The 17,835-nt window shown below is 41.2% G+C and overlaps 1 protein-coding gene across 7 annotated transcripts in view; it reads right to left on the reverse strand.

The window, feature by feature from the left end:
- Positions 1-17,835, reverse strand: part of MSRB3 (methionine sulfoxide reductase B3) — an 83,912-nt gene that overhangs the window by 45,856 nt on the left and 20,221 nt on the right. For 3 of the 7 annotated variants that reach the window (XM_052669326.1, XM_052669327.1, XM_052669325.1), the window contains 2 exons: positions 7,136-7,244; positions 5,267-5,344 (listed from right to left, as the gene is read on the reverse strand). In XM_052669326.1, coding sequence (XP_052525286.1) covers positions 5,267-5,344; positions 7,136-7,244 — 187 coding nt within the window. Of the gene's footprint in view, positions 1-5,266; positions 5,345-7,135; positions 7,245-16,241; positions 16,347-17,835 lie in introns of all 7 variants that reach the window. The other 4 variants (XM_052669324.1, XM_052669322.1, XM_052669321.1 and 1 more) reach the window with 4 other exon arrangements.

Raw genomic sequence — 17,835 nt, forward strand, 5'->3', positions numbered from 1 at the left:
TGTTATTGAGAAGGGATTGACACACAGACAGCATGGTCCTGTGAGCCACATTTCCCTAGGAAGCCTGGTTACTGATGTATTTTTAATGTTGCTTTCCTAGACTACAGAAAAAAAAGACTGATTCACTGCTGATGCAAGCCATGAGAATTTCTGTTCTGCATGTTGATGAAAAGATTCAAAAATGTTTTTAACATTTAAAAACTGTTAAAACACCATTTAAACATCATGTTAGTCAATGTGTACTCTGGGTGAGTTCTGTCCACAGTTTGCTTTAAAATGAGAGTTTAAAATAGATAAATATAGAAATCTGCACTTCTGTATTCATAATCCATAGCAATACACTGTACTTGATTTTTAGTTCAGGTACATATGTACATGGTGAGGCATAAGGTAGGTTAAGACCAGATGAAATCTGCTTCCCCAAGCTGTGAGACTGATAAGCAGTCAGCACAAAGCAGCATGTTTTCAAATAGGGGAAATGAGGTATCAGACTTTAAAAATGACAGACAATCAAGGGAAATTTTACAGTACAATCAGTGGAAGTTATCTATGCATATTTTTATGATTATGGAAATCTCTATATTTATTTCTTTGAATTTCTTAATATGTTCTGCAGACATCTGCAATTCAGCAGTGCTCAGCAATAAGTAAATGAAAACAATTTCACAGGCTTGTCTCAATGAGACTTCGAAATATCTAAAATGGTAAATTTGAAGTTCTCTGTTCCTTCCTTTTTGAATCCGAATTCCCGCCTCCTATACAATCTACATTGATCTTTTGCCTTTTGGAAATCATACTTGTTGAAAAGTCCTCTGTGAACAATGAGATCCCCCATCTTGTTGCACTTGTTTGTCCTACTGGAGAAAGTCTTGTCCAGAGGGCTCTGATGATGACAAGCACTGTGCTATTTTAATTTCAGCCAAGGTGATTAAAAGCACATAAGAATTTGTTGTCCAGAAGACTCAAAGCAAAGACACAGCAGACTCAAAACCAAGGCTGGTTTCAACCCTAAATTAATAGAGCAAGAGGAAACTAATGCTTGATTGATGATAGCAACTTCACTATTTGTTTCTCCCCTTTTCTAAGGAAGACTCACAAAAAGCTGCATCAGCTCTTACAAGTTTTAAGATCCTGAAGCTCCTCTGAGCTATGCAATACCCAAGATGTGGGTTCAGAGAAAGAACTGTTTGGTAACGCTCCTGCTGGCCTATTCCTACACAAGCAAAAGCTTACTTATTCGAAATGAATTTTATTAAAAGGAAGCTCCTGGTTTTGACACACAAAACTAGAAATTTTATAAAGAAACTGAGAGTCAGTCTGGATGGATGAAGTTGCTTCAGTAGATCTATTAGCCTTATTATATCTTGTCAGAGATGCTACAGCAAGTATTTCATATGGGCTCTCCTTGCTAGATGGCCAGTGCTGATTTGTCATCTGGTCTGCCCAAATAGTGAGAAGAAAGCTATAGACCTAGCATAATGGCTGAAATCCTCCCTTACGTTAAGGAGAAGAGGGATATCATTTTAATGGCAGCATCACACAACTATGCTTTTTCCTCCTAATTTGCTTTTAGATGCCCGAGAGATGTTGAGAAGACCAGATACAGTTCATTGAAAACCAAATGAAAACATGACATGAATACGGGTGTTCCTGTTTCTCCTAGCACGTGTTCAGAATACCCAACACCATTACTGAGAGTTCCTTCCAGGAAGCAATAAAGGCAGTGGTGGGTGATTTATTAAGACTTGGCAATTCTTCCCTTGGCCCTAAAAATTGGAAACTGACACAACAATAATATTTCTTTTTTAAAGGGAAGTCATTCTCCTCAGCTTCCCAGTTCAACCCATGTATTCCACGCCTTTCTCACACGGTCTTGCATATGGTAAAGGACATGACTGTAGCTTATTAAATATGGAATACTGTTCTCCTATGGTAATACTGCAAGCAGCAGGTTTCATGCAGGCCCCTTCTAACCTCTGCTTGCCATGGCAGTGGGCAGAATGATATTTTAGCAGAGAATACAAGACAATTCCTTGAAAAAAATAAAGTAGGTGCCATCCTTAAGTATCATCAGCCTTTAGAAAATACTGAATTTACTCATGCCCTCGGTGGCTCTCTGCAAATTGACATGGGAACAAGCACTACTGCTGCAGAGGCAGTCCAGCCATAAATGTGCCACATGAAGAACGAACATTGGAGAATACAGCTCACAGGCACTGAGTTTTTCTCTTGGTAGCTCAGTTTTCTGCTGGATCAATGTGCAGTGAAGGGGAAGCCATGAAGAACAAGAGGAAGGTGGGGGGCCAAGCCGCTGCCTTTAGCATAAGCCTGCTGCTAGACTGGGGTGTAACACAGTGTAACATAAAACCGCACATGGGCTGGCTTGCAGAAAAGGAGATACTTGAGATTAGTTTATTGTCTCTCTCATTTATTGCTTTCTTTGGGCAGCTGTACTGGATGTAGGAGACTGTCTGGCGTGAAAGTTCAGAGATGGAGTAATTAGATTCAATGGCAAGATTATGGATTTTATGCGTGAGCCACCTTTGATTGTGGAAAAAGTTAAAGCATGTTCTCCATAAAGCTTGGGAGGTTTCTCATAACACTAGTACAAGTAGGTAGATGAAGAGATGTTAAATTCCTAATTGTTTCTTTTATCTTTCCTGTGATAGAGACAGAGTTCTGTTTTAAAGACGCACCAAAAACCAGGTCTTTCATCTGGAGTGTAAAATTCATGTGTTCCCTGACCTCGTGTGTCACATGGTAATGAAACAACGTAAATCAGAAATGTTAAAAGTTGAAGTTTGTTAATATTACTGCTGAAGCTTCAGTCTCTTTCCCGGTTAAACTGACAGGTCCATTGTCCAAATATATATATTTACAGATTACAATGACATGAAGAAAAAAATTAATGGACACCCAATGAGAACCAAATGGAAATACAAGTTTCAGATGACTATCTGGAAATTAAAAAGAAAGTTAAAAAAAAAAAAAAGATAAAACGAAAAACCACTTGCATGCATTTTATCTAGGGCAATGTCCTTTCTTTGTGTTGTCCTACTCCTTATTCCAAAGCAAATATTCCAGTGATTCATATTTGTGGGGAAAATTTAGTAAACATCATACATTTTGCATTCTCTTATTTATGCTACCTTCTCGCTTCTTTAGTTGGCCGGGCAGAAGGAGGCACCAGGATACAGGAACATATCTTCCCCAGTTGCAAAAAATTGTCTTCACGGTGCTAAAATCAGTTTTGTTGGTGCTGAGCATAATGCCCTCCATGGATCTTGCAGGCAAAAGGATAGATGAGGAGAGTTCCTACTGATACTGCAGTGACTGCACCAGTACTGAAAGAGCACCCATCCCACCTCAACTCTGCAGCTGTACCTGGCCCCACAGACAGAACTGATGGGCCCCTACAGTCCTCTCCGTTTGTTCTCACCTCGGCCACTCATGTCAGCAGAACCAGCAGGACTCAGTGTGGATCAGAGGTGGTGAGAGCTCAGTGCCATAAAGCAACACAAAGGGCTTGGGAAGCTTGGGACACAATGAGGAAGGCTTTTTCAGGTGCCCACTGGCCTGGGAGTTATTAAAAATAAAAAACAACTTCCCTCTTTCCTCCTCTCTCCTCCCATAAAATCCATGGGGAGCCTCAAAGAGAATCTGAAAACAGGGACATTTCCATATAGCTCTTTTCACAGAAGGAAATCCAACTCATTACCTTTAACTTACAAAAGTCGACTATGCCAAAGCATACTGTGCTTTAGATAATCACAAGTAAGTCTCCTGTTGCAGTTTTTTTCCCATATGAAATAGATTGTGAAAGTGACTGGAAAGTAGTTCACATTCATTTATGTGAACAACTTCTGTCCAAATCTCACCTTACAAAAAATTACTCTTTCTCCAGCAGATGACAGAAAGGAAGCCAGTCTTGAAGGTACAAGGTGAAATCCTGGCTCCATTGTATTCATTTGCTAAATGTGAATTGACTTCAACAGAGCCAGGATTTCCCCCGCAAAGATTCAGCTATAGTAAGCAGGGGAATGTCTGAGTGGCAGAGTAGAAAAACAGGTTTTGGAGCCTTCAGATCCCCATGTGTATCCCCAAGCCAAGCACCTCAATAACACATGACATGGGAATATTGCCTTGGCTGAGCTCATAATGATCAGTTTTCCAACTCAAAAGATTCACATTATTACTAAAGTTTCTGCAGGTCATCTAACAGAGGAATCAAACTTAACAGAGATGAAGTTCTTTTCTCATCTTTACAGACAGTCTCTAGAAAAAAACTATCACTGCCACATCTTGTGATTCTGGAGCTCCATCAATTTTATTTTTGCAACCTATTACCAAAGCAGTTTTCCTTACACTATGCTGACCATCCTGCTTCATGCTGCTGCGAAGATGCCTCTCCAAGTGAGAGGGCTGAGACAATGTGAACTGAGGGAAAAACTCAGATGGAATTCTTCATCTGAATGAAGACAATTGGCCAAAAATGTGAAAAAAAAAAAAATACACAACAGAAACAGGGCAAACAATGCAGTGATTGAGAAAATTCAATCAGCACAGCTTCTACCACCAAATTTAGAGCTGTAATTCCCACAGTACTTCTAAAGGGTATTTGTCATGCAAGACAGAAAATTTATTATGTCTTTCTTAATCCTTGCCTCAGTTTCCAACTGCAAGACAGAAAATTTATTACGTCTTTCTTAATCCTTGCCTCAGTTTCCAACTCAGCTCTCTCTGCGTGTTAATTGGGATGGATGAAAATCCAGTAAGTGATGTCATTTTCCTGAGTTTTGTTTGCTTAACTGCTTGAATTCTAAAAAAGCATCTCCTTATTTCTCCATTCTTGGACACAATGCTGTAGCATGGATGCAGCATTGCCACACAGGATCCAGATCTTAAAGTTGACTGCTAGTAATGCTAACGGCCATAACTTGGCACTATAAGAACAGCAAAGTACTCTATTATAACTTGGCATGTCTGCATATGGAAAAAAAAAATATATATATAGTCAAAATGCCTGTTCTAATGCAGTGTTATCTTACTATGAAATTTGCTATCTTATTTATTTACTATTTTTATGTATTTATTATTTTATTATAACATTATTCATTACATTGCTTCTCTTGTACTCCTTATCAGTTTGAATGACTTATATTCTCTTACACAACTACATCAATACTGGAATATATGCAAGATTATATTGGAACACAGCACATAAACTAAGAGACAGTAATCTCAAAACTACATTTAGTATACTCACTTGAATAAAGGAGTTCCACAAACAACACATTTGTATATTCCTTGAGCTTTATGATGTGTGTACTCCCCCTCAAAGGCACTGGGAAAACAATAACACTACATTTTAAAAATAAACAGAGGATTTTTTTAAAAAATTATTAAAGTAGGTAGGACTTCAGAAAAATATTACAGACAAAAAAGAAACAATTAAAAGTTTGTAGTTGTTTTTTTTTTATTAAATGAAGCAAATAAAGCAGGCACAGGAAAAGGGGAATGTCCTCATTAGTTAGTTTCAGGTGTTAGGTATCATGCAAGAGGAAGCAAATTGTCACACAGTTCAAAGGACAGAACAACAAAAAGGAGAAAAACTGGAATCTTGGTAAGTGAAATGCACATTTTGTAAACACGGAGGCTTTCAAATTTAGTTTCATCCTATGCACTTCTATGCAAGAGGGTTTGCCTTTAGGAAATGTTTTAGCAGTGAGTTCAGATGCTGAGTGAGAGGTGCAAAGCTCTTGGGTGTCTGCCATTGAGATGATAATGAGGAATCAGTGTTTGGTTCGTCCAAGATGGGCTGCCAGGGCAACAGAAGTATTGTAGCTGAAAATGAAATAATTGCTCCATGATTTCAAGCTGCATGAGCCTTATATTTGTAGCTGAAAAGCAATATTACAGCTTTGAGGGAATATTTTTCTAAGTTAACAATCTAAAAGGCTAGGAGGTCATTCATCTAATACGAATCAGCTGTGCTAGTCCAACAAAAAGCCTATGTGCTCCGCAGCTTGTTTTTATTATCCTTTCACCCTTTTTATGAGGTCCAATTTTTTTTTTTTTTTTTTTTTTTTTTTTTATAAACAGGATTTTTAAGAATGACCTTATCTCCGATTGTTTGTGCACATTAAATCACGTTGCTGGTCCCATACACAAGAGGGAGGGACGCGGGGCAGGAAAGCCTCGCAGCGGGGGCCGCCGTCCCCATCCCCTGGCCAGCCTGGGCGGCGGGGAAGCTGAAGGGATGGGAGCAGGACCGGCTCACTCGGCTCGACCAGCAAACAGCTCGCTGTCGGGAAGAGTGCCACCTATTAAGCAGGACCCCATGTGTGGTGAAGAGCCCTTTCAGGTCATGAATGAAAACAAGCGGTTACATCATTAGTACATTTGGATCGGAGGTAAAGCCGGGGCCTTACGCCAAGCTCAATGGTATAAATTAGACAACAAAAATGGTTAGGCCTTGGCAAGTTACCTTCGTGTTGGAATCAGCTGAGAGAGACTTTATTCACTAAAAACAGTCTTGGAAGCAAGTCTCCTTTTTCCTGCAGGATTCAGGGCTGGCTTCCAGCGACTAAAGCCATGTGAGGGCAGTTATTGAAAATTTTTGACATTCCAACCACAAATGAGCCAATAAATACCTTCTCCACATGTGCTTCAAAAAGAAATTGGAGCGGGGTGGAAAAGAACTAAATTATGCTACCTTCTTTCTGCAGCCAAAATGTCTATACTTACAATGACCACCTTCAAAACTTCAGCATCCTGGCACGGGGCCATTTCCCTCGTGGTTCTGCTTACTGTGATGTCTTCCAAGAAGTGTACCTAAACCGCTATTACTTCCACACATTTTGTAGTAAACTAAAAACAGACTCTAAACATAAGCCCTGCGACTTTATAAGACATACAGTGTTCATTATAAGTCGCACAAGACCCCTGGCCATGGCCTCCGTGCTGCAGATGCTTGTCTTTTGGTGGTGTTAATTTGTAGGGGTTAGTAAACAAGTGCAGAATTCCTGGAAAAAAAAAAAGTTGCCGGGGAGGATGAGGAAGCACCAGCGAGAGCAAAGGGAGACAAGAAAGATGCCTGCGTTTCGAGGGATGCGCTCCCTTCGCCCTGCCTTACCTTTCCGTCCCCTTCTCCTGAGTGACATGGTACTGCAAGGGTGTCAGCCGCTTCCTCAGCTCCTCCTGGGAAAAGACCACCTTACAGTCTTTTTTATCCCTACATGACCCTGCAAAGGGAGAGGATATGGGAGAAGGAGCCTTTTTAGCTTAAATCCTGAATAATTGCTTTGGCAGACGGCCACAGCATAGCTTCTGCATTCACTTGTCAATGACCAGACCGGTCCCTAATGCACGAAGAATGGCTCAGCTGAACTGCAGCTGATTATTTTTTCAAATCCAAGTTTAAAAAGAATTTTGCTCGAGAGCCAGGTGATTCCACTGGAGCAGTGACAATGTGCTACAGCCAAAGCCCTTCCGTGTGTTATACGCTAAACTGTTGCGCACAAAATCATTCACAAGAAAGTTACATTTTCCAGCCATTTAAAAAGAAAGAAAGAAAGAAAGAAAGAAAGAAAGAAAGAAAGAAAGAAAGAAAGAAAGAAAGAAAGAAAGAAAGAAAGAAAGAAAGAAAGAAAGCTGCAATATATATACACATATATATATGTATATATATATATATATAAAACTGCAGCTGAAATGTTCTTTACAAGACATCTATATTGGTGACTTATGGTAATGGGCATATGATGTTCAGCTACATCGTCCAACAATTTCATACCCCTTTAAGGTAGCTTTGAATAATGATAGATCTTTAGAATTCCAATCCAGTCATTTAACATTCAGTAGCATCTTAGTCCTTTTTTCTTTATAAAGGTAGCAGTTGTATTTTTCCCTGTTGAAGAGCCCTGAGCGGCAGGTCACGTCTTTATGCAGTACGATGTATCAGGTTCAACAATAAAGTTCCCTTAAAATTAGGGTTGCTATTGGAATTACCCGTCTCTGAGAATCTCGTATTATGCTTAATTCACACAAAAAAGAGTACATAGGGATTACTGTAAAAAACATTTCTATGGAACAAAACTGCGCGTCACATCAAGGAAGAAAAATAACAATAAAGCTGCTTTTGAATGAAAACTCCCAAAGTAATAAGAGAAATGGCCAAATATTAACATAACTTGAATAATCACTTGCAAAAACGAGCTGACAAAGCATGGCAGGAAAAAAGCACTCTAATGACAGTAATTAAAATATGATACAATTAGAAATAAACAGTCCCGACAAAAATATTTTTTGCTAGTAATGTATATACGCTCATAAAAAGACCAATTGTGTTCCCAAAGTAGAGGGAACAGAGCTACCCATCTGTATGTCATTTAGTACAGGAGAGGCAATGGCAGGTTTAAATTACATGGTATTGGATTGCAATTTCCTAACATTGGATGCTTTTCTGCTTTTTTACCTTGAGTCATTACTAAGGAGTGTTCATAAAAAGTAGCTTAAAGCACAGATGCTTGCAAATCATTTAAGAAAAGATGTTTCTTTCTTCCTCCCCCTCTTCTTTTCTCATTTTTTTTAATGTGTGGGGGTGGGTGAGTAGGGGAGAGAGAAAAAGAATAATGCAGTTGGTCACTACTGACTAACCCTAGGAAGTATTTTCAGGAAGAAAAAAGTAAAATTGAAAACATCTGATTGAAGTAAATAGTGCAAACATAAAAAGCTTTACTAGTGAAAGAAAGGTATTGAAAAGCGACTTTATTTCATAAATTAGAAATTACTTTTGATCTAAACATTCTTAAAAACAGATTGTTTTCCACTCTGAGCCCTCTCATTAGCTGTGCTGCAGAGCCCGCGTTTTAATGGCAAGCTTTGAAAGGGCGCTGCTGTACGCCTTTGTTAGCTCCAATCTTATTTAGGAGAGGGATAAAGATTTCATTCCAGGTCTCTTTGTTTGTCTTTCAAGAACCACTAAAGCAGTATTCACACAAATTTTGCAGGAATGTGCCCTGTGCCATAGCTTACAAATTATTTGGTTTTGGTGCACTTAAAGGTCACCTTCCAAATTAGCAAAATTTTCCTACATCCTGGCTTTTCAACCTTAAATGTAAATATTGTTTCCTAACTGTAAGTGAGGTTTGTTCTTTATAACGTTTGGTTGCTTATTTAAAGATGTCAGACTTTGGAGGTTTTTATTCTCACAACGTGCTGGGCTCTAGGACTAGTGAGTCCTTCAAAGAAGAGAGAGCAGGGAAAGGAAGCACACGCATTACATAAATAACTATTGTTGTGTTGCTCTTTGCTGCTCAGAAGGAAACTGACAGCTGCTCTTGCGTCTGATATTGCAGTATCAAAAAATTGGTCTAGAGAGCAGCAAAGAATCCTACAGACCAGCACCTCACTTTGAAAAATATCTCCCAATCGTTTCTTCCAGAAACACCCATTTGCTCGTCAGTTGTTTCAAACAAGAAAACTAAGGGTATCTTCGCTTTGCAAAAAGTCATGGAAAATACTGAACGTTTTGCAGAATAGCCAGCATTCCCTCTTTGCACTCCTTGAATAATTTCTCTTCTATCTCAGAAACGCTGTGTTCTTCAACTAGCAGGCTCACTGCTACTCGCTAGGAAATTTCTGTATGCCACTTGATCCATGACATAGATCAGAAGTAGGGAGCACGTTACAAAAGACTTTTCCCCACTGCTTTTAATAACTAGCCGCCTTTTTACAGTAGGACGAGTATTTACGTCTGTGGGGGAATCTCGCTAATCTGCACTGGGGTAAATTACAACCTGACCCAACAAAGGACTTTCCAGGTTTCCAGTTTAATAGAGCACACGGCAGCAAAAAGCTGTGGTTGCACTACAAATCACAGAGGCAATCTCTCAGTCCAGCCCTCAGCTCTAAGGAACAGCCCTATTCAGGTAGCTGCACTCACTAGCTAACTGCTAGCAGCGACAACAAAAGGTTCCAGAAATTGACTATTCCCATGTTGCTGCAGAGCCAGGGAGGTAACGCAAGGCTCAACCATGACCAGAGAGTGTGAGGATACATTATCTGAATCACACCCCATGTACAAGCTTCAGGAAGATGGCAGGATGAAATTCTAGGAGCAGAGTCCTTCAGCTGGGAAGGAACCACCATGCAAAAGGACAAAAATGCTCAGCCTGCAGTACACGACCAGCCTGCCAATCCAAGGGAAACCAACAAGCAATGGTTGTTAAAGAGGACAAAGGTGCCCTGGCCGCCCTCCTCACCCTGGTTCCCTGCATGAGATACCACCTGCAAGCTATTGTTAATAATTACAAAAAAAAAAATAGCTAAAAAAAAGCTAAGGGATCCTGAAGAGCAACAAAGCTGCAAAACCTTTCTGGGCAACTCAGGCACAAAGTAAGGCCCCACTGTTCCCTCACAAATGGTGCAGCTCCCAGAAGGAGAGATACAATGCCATCAGTTGCACACACAACATGGCAACCGTGTGATAACTCTGACAGTATGGCTAGACTAAATACATAGTGAACATAACTAAGGTTGGGTTCATTCTGTCTTTGGACTCTGAATGGGATCTGACGTTATCCAGAGGTGATGCTCCCTCACCCAGCTGCTCCACTAGGTCCGGACAGGGCTCCAAGAGTGGACTGAATGCCATCAATGATCTGCTTGTGCATTACTCTGGTCACACAATTCACCCTCTCCTTTGGCAGACATCTACAACACTTGCACAGGTTCCATTGCAGGGTCTGAGACCAAGTGCAAGCTTTCCAGTCAGCACAGCATGGTGCCTTCGTTCTCCTTGGTGCTCGTCAAGGGAGCAGTGCACACCACCATTCCATACTCAGTGCTGACACTGACACTCCAGGCCACTTGCCTTCTGTCTTTTCCAGCAGTTCCATCAGCGCTAGAAGTTGCTGGAATCTTGGAACAGGATGGAAAGCTCAAAAGAAAGACCGAACTCACAAATCTTAATATAATATATATGTGTAAATATAAAAAAATAAAGCGCAAGAGGGTGAAACAAACAAAACCAGAAACGCTTCTGGTCATCCCTGTGGTTAGGAATGGCTTTTCTGAAAAGAAATGCAAAGTGTGCTGCAATTTACTGTTCACCCACAGACCATGCACATTTTAGAGTTCAGCCCTGGTGTCTGGAGGCCTTCTGTAAAAAAATGAGGTGAACAGAAAGTATTTTCTGGGTGTTGACCTGATAATGAAGACATTAAGCATATCACCTCACATATAAATTCCGATTTCAATTGACCTTTTCAAGTCTGTGGTTCATAACACAGGCGAACAAGTGCCATTTCCTTCAGTATAACCAATCACAAGGAAACTAGCAACAAGATACGTCCACACAGACTGACATGAGTTCGCAGACCGTTACTCCTCACCATTCAGCCCTTCACTTGCTCCACCATGCCGGAGGTGTCAAGCAGTGTCTGGCGTGCCCTGACATACCCTGGCACTGCGCCTGATGCCTTTCCTCCTTTACATCCCTTTTGAACTGTTCTAATGATTTTCTCTTATGTCCTGTTGCTTCCCATCACTGCAAAATTAACTGAGCGTTTGAGCTCCGTGGAAGACACAGCATACGTTTTCCTCCTTCTGTGCATGCTTATATTCCACTAGCATTAATGGACATTACAGTCATGCATTGAATGCATACCATTAAGGCTTCCTGAATTAAATACTGCAAGATCAAACATTTCAGCAGAGCAGGGCCATATAATAAATCGGGTTTCCAGTCTTCAGTACTATTTCTTTTAACAAACCCAAGCATTCTGAGGGGCCTTCCTGCACATTTTGTCATATCTATACCACCACAGCCCCAGTCATGCAATGGGACCTGTGTGGGCAAACCCCCGAGGGCATGCACAGCTCCAATAACTGCAGAAGGGTTTGTGAGGAGCTCGGAGGACTCTAAGTCCTTAGAGACACAGTCCTATAGTTACAAAAAAAAAAAAAAAAAAATAGCAAAAAAAAAGCTAAGGGATCCTGAAGAGCAGCAAAGCTGCAAAACCTTTCTGGGCAACTCAGGCACAAAGTAAGGCCCCACTGTTTCCTCACAAATGGTGCAGCTCCCAGTCCTATAGTCTAAGGACTAGAGAGCTCTAAGCGTCTCCTGCTTCCCAAAGCTCCTTCACAGGTGGGTCCTACCTCACTCATCCACAGTGAATTATCTCACACTGAAGCTAAAAGGGATCCTGCAAGGTTAGAAAATATTTGTGTATGTGTTTTTAAATTAATATCCTTGCATATGTTATCACCAACAATCAGGTTTATTAAACTTTGACTCTCTTGGTTTCATTCTTTTAAATTTTGTTTGCACAGTTTATATCACCCCATGCACTTTTAGTCTGCACCCCATCAGGAAAAAAAGAAAAAAAAAAGGTGTGGGGGATATGGAACTGTTGATCTAGTTAACAAAAATTAAAAGAAAAACTCCTGAAAATGCAAATCAGTGAAAACAGTTCTGTTAGCTTGTAAATCTGGAAGAAAAAAACCAAGATTCACAAAGCATAGTATTTGGTACATCTTTACATAATCCCATCACAAGCCATTTTAAATCACCTCAGCACGCGACTGCCTAGGAGAGATTCTACAAAAGAACTCTGAAAACTGAGAGGTCAAGTTTAAGTAAAACGCAAACTCTGACATTAGGGAAACCTTGTAAACGTTTTACACGTCGAAAAACAGATTTGTGGTTCTTCTCTGAGGGATGGCTCCTTTGCTTTCTTGCTGTAGGTAGCTAACTCCCATCTGCTGCTGAAATACCATTTGCAGTTTCATGCAAGCATTAGGAGTAATGGAGTGAAGCCCATTTCCACTATATTGTGCGTTGAAAAACCAAAAGCCAGGTACTGGGACAACAGCCACAATATGGGCTCAAGAACAACACCAAAAAATATGTGTCTCAAAAACACTGTCTAGTGTCAGTTTGGTAGTCAGGATGGTTACATAGCTACAAAGGAAGGGCAAGCCAGATCTTCGCAAGTTCACAAGCTTCCTATGCAATCAAATGACAGAGCTGCCACATTTATTTTTTTCACCTGGCCATCAGCATGACTCCTGTTTTATACACACTTATATACTGAGTCATCAGCAAAGATCTTCTGTGTAAGAATACCAGTTTCCTGAGCACTAAAACCCAAATAAACCCACTGTGGTCGCAGCAGGGGCAGATCTTATGGGGCAGGAGCCTGCCTTACTGCTTGCCCTGAGCTGTGAGTGCCTGTGCTGTGGTTACGTGGACAAGGCCAAGGTTACGTGGGTGATGTGTAGGCCAAGGAGACTTTGTTCCCTGCAAAAGGAATCTGAAGCTGCCTGCCCTCCCTGCGAATGTAAAAAACATTCTGCAGGGGCTGGAAGTGTTTTGCATATTGGGAAAGGGGAAAAGAAGCAGCTCCATTCGTCTACTCTACTTCCTTATCTCATATTAATGAAATCAATGTCACTACCAGCCACAACCTCGCTCCCACAACCTTAGACGTTGAGCACTCTGAGAGCAGCCTGCACCACAGGTGGGGGTGAGCACTGATGCCTCACCAGGACAGTGGAAATGGCAGCACACAGCCCCTCAGAGAAGCTGGTGAGCAGAAGCACCTCATCCAACATGGAACAAAAGTCCTTGCATTATCACTGCCACTTCTGTCAGCCCACAACAGCCAAGGACAGGCACAGAGCAGCCAGCCTGCCTGCCTTGCTCTTGGGTGCAAAGCAAGCAAGGCAAGATTGAGATCCACAGGTACAGCAGTGGGAGAGAACATTTATTATGATCTATTTCTCTTCCTCTCTCCTCTAATAGATAAAGAGACTTTTGTTTTGCTGATATAATCCCAGCACCTTTCATGGGCACTCCATCTGTTTAAATTAAAAGCAAGAAAGGCAGAGACTCTTCAAGGAAGACTAGAGCACTCTGTATCTGGTCAGTAGATTTCTGTCAGGATCAATAAAAAGGTGCACAACATATGGAAAGGCATTTTATTAGCAGCAGAATTAAGTTGAATTTAATAAAAGTGCTTTATGCTACCTTTTGCATTTCAGTGAGCCATCAAAATAAGTTTATTCACACGGCTTTAATAAAGGTCTAACCCTGCAGCGGAAACAATTAAAAAGTCAGCATTTGCCAGCGGTTACCGCAGTGCTGTGTAGCTTATTGTAGCATTCAGGCTGTAGCTAAATCCTCCTGCTGCTTCCTCCACAATAGTGATGTGTGGCCTGCGAAATGAGCACTGCGTTTCAAGAACCAAAGTGCCATGAGTGCCTGGGCTGGGGGGTGGAGGGAAGGAGCTGGGGGAGGTCTCCCCTCCGATTCCAAACAACCCTGAGCTAAACCTGAGCCCTCAGCACAGAGCCTGCCTGCCCCGGCCTGCTGCCCCACAGCCCCCAGCCCAGTAGGAGGGCAGCCAGCGGGAAGGCGCCGTGCTCCTGTGCTGCGGCTCTCACTTGGCTACAGCCACCACGGAAATCAACATGGTAGCCCCCTCCCCTCTCAACATGCATCAGGACTAAAAGGTTGGCAGTTGCCAGCTTCTCTCGCTTGCAGGCCTCCTGGGTCGCAATTTCTCTCCACTCCTCATTTTCTCTCAAGACAGTGACCTCCAGTGAGCAAGCTGTGGTTAATGGAGCAGCTGGGCCTTGGTGCTTCCTGTGCCTCCAGACCCACTCAGCGTGCCACCCAACTCCAGCATGTGCACCCCCTGGATGAGGGACCTGCTGGATCATCTCCTCCATCGCTTGCAAACACATTCTTACTGACTCGAGGGTTAACATCCTATCCTTCTTCCTGAACTGCACCTTTTCTTGCCTGCCCTCCCTCAGCTGTGCAGCAGATAACATCTCCTTTCCCTCTGCATGCTGTCATCTCTCTTTCCCCTCACATTCCTGTCTTCTTATGTACTCCTCAGAGAAAGGCCAAGGCTGGGAGTTGCTTTTAATTGAAAAGGAAAGAGTGAAGGCAGCCCTTAAAGGTGTCCTCAGACCTCCAGTCACACCCAGATGGCCTCGTAACTAAATGAGCAGCTTTGTACTGCAGCTTTTAAAGCACAGAAACACTGTCAGCAACAGAACTTCACCTTTTACATCCATCTTTTGCTGCAGAAATGCAGTAAGCCCAAACTGCTCTGGACGCAGCAGTGGAAGGCAGGGAATTTATGAGCTCTCAAGATTAAAACATTCTTGTGAGAAAGGTAAAAATGGCTTGCGGTGAGTCCCCTGTAGGAGTAGGAAGGGAAGCAAATGCCTTAAAGAGATCCATCAGGGACTGTGCTGAGGAACTGGCTCTGTGTGCAGTACCGGGGGCACAAGGATCTCCTCATCCCATGGCTCTCAGCAGCACAGAGCCCTGAGCAGCCTCTGCCCACAGCCTCCTGATACAGAGAGAAGAAGGAGAGGGGTGAAAAAGGTACATAGCCTGCGTACAAAATAAAGTGCATTAACAAAGGGTTTCTGGTCTTCTGTATCATCCCAAGATTTGCAAGCATCAGGCATCATAAGGGTATCACTCCCAGTGAGATATCTACAAATAAATGTCATGTTAAGCTGTATTAAATAAGACATTATGTTAAACTGTATTAAATAAGACATTCTAGACTGAATACTGTTGTATAAAAAAACATTCATAAACACAGGATAACATTTTAAGCAGAAACAACATTAAATATACTTCCATTAAGACAGTTATACAGACTCATTTTTTAAACCATTCTCAAGCCTTTCAAAAAAAAAAAAAAACAAAAACAACTTTATGCTCTATTATGACAATGCAGCATTCTGTTATCATCACTATCACCAAGAAGCAAAACAGAGATACAAACACATTTGTATATTAATGACACACGAACAGCTTCACATGCTGCTTGCTGCTGTGCTCACATAGTGCCTGCTCAAGCATGTGTCAAAGTGTCAAATGGATGGTTCTCCTAATCACTGGGAGGCAGTGGACTAGATAATTGGTAAGACTGTAATGAAGTGAAAAACAAAACTAAATTTTTTTTTTCCAAATTGATATATTTGCTTTTTTTTTTTTTTTTTTTTTTTTTTTTTTAACTTAATTTAGTTTCATAGAACTAAGTTTTAACTTTTGCCCCCCAGTCAGTTCTGAGGAACAAGAACATCCAGCTGAGACCTTGTATGACACATGTAAGCCCAGAGCAAATTTTTACATTCATGTTATAAACCCCAGAAAATAGGGATTTATAATGAAAACACTGACAGGCATTTAACCATAGCCGTACCAGCAGCATTGTTATACGGCAACTCAGTCTCACTTTTATTCTCTTTCAGGACACGTGAAGAGCCACCTGTAATCATACATCTTTGGTGATATGCATTACGGAAAGCTAAGGGGAAGTTAAAACATGAATTAGAGAAGTTACACCTCTGAGCACACAAACATACGGTATGCAACGTTTTCAGATCTACCCAGTGAGCACCAAGGCTGAAAGCAGCCAACATGCTTGGAATGCATGAGACCAAGGTCTCTTCTAGGCCTTTAGTGTTGAGGGCAGATGTGGCAAACGCTGCGTGCACAGATAGTTTCACTGACACGAGCAGTTGGAGAGCTCACAGGGACAAACGCACAGGAATAGCTCCTAAGTGTTTGCAAGATCTGCTCCTCAGAGTAATCCTTTCTGTTTAAAGTTCAGTTTGGAGACCCAGTAGCTTTCTGTTCACTAGCTATTCATTTCAATTTTATGGCAAGACAGTTTTACTGAAACTGAGACTAACAAACATTTAATAAAACAAGTGAGAAACAAGCTATAGATGTTTGTTAAATAAAGACTTACACCATATGCCCAGCACCATCTTCATACAGATGTATTGTATCTTAATCTAAGCCTATAAAAGCATGGTTTCCTACTAGTAGTTATTTTAGTAATTAAACACTTCACAACACTTCAGTGTTATCTAGAACTTTATTATTTCACACGTGTCCTGGAAAGAAATACCAACTGTACTCCTGTCATTTCTTTATCATTACTTTTGCTTATTTTTACAATTTTCTTTGATCCACAGAAGAGGAAAAGCCAAATTGTCTCATGCAACAAATGTGATGTAAGCAGCATAACATTCAAAGTGTTAAAGGAATTTTTTTAAGAAATGAGAACCCATACTAATTAAAAGACACGGCAAAGCAAAGTCAGATAACTTTTTACTTTGTATCTCGGTGGTCTGCTACAGAAAACATGTACTTGGAATCTGCACAATCATTATTTCTATTGGTTACTTGCTGTATGCTCTACAGCAGCTGAAACAGCTTTTGGATTAAAAGTTTGGGGTTTTTTTGTGTGTGTGTTTTCAAAAAAAAAAAAAAAATTGAAAAAAGAGGGGATTTAATTTCTGTGAACTAAATGCTGGCAGGTGCTGAGTGCATCCCACATTTCTTTGGAAATTTAGAGCATTCGACCTCAATAGGGCAGCCTCAAGAAACAGCATCTCTAAATCACACAAAAATACAATGGAGCTGTACTTTGCTGGAAATGAAATCTTGAACCGACATGGTTGAGTCTGGCTATGAGCGCAGATTTATGTGATTTTCCCAATGGCCATGCGTTTACTAAAATACTTTAAAATATTCCGAAGGTCTCGGGGTGTACTTTACGTATGAATGACCACTAAACGGGAAGCTTTTCATATAGCTCGGGTTGTGGAACAGCATATGCTTGGTGCCATCTACCGGGGCTGCTGGGCTAGGGCCTGGCGCTGCAACGCTGTAAGCAGCGCACTGAGGGCAGGCAGCACGATGGATTTGCACACATCGAAACATTTCGTCCTAGCTTCAGAAAAGAAATATTTTTAAAAGACCATTTAGAAGAGTGCGCTCACACC

The sequence above is a fragment of the Tympanuchus pallidicinctus genome, unplaced genomic scaffold, assembly GCF_026119805.1.
Source record: "Tympanuchus pallidicinctus isolate F22 unplaced genomic scaffold, pur_lepc_1.0 scaffold8, whole genome shotgun sequence".
In the NCBI taxonomy this organism is placed as follows: domain Eukaryota; kingdom Metazoa; phylum Chordata; class Aves; order Galliformes; family Phasianidae; genus Tympanuchus; species Tympanuchus pallidicinctus.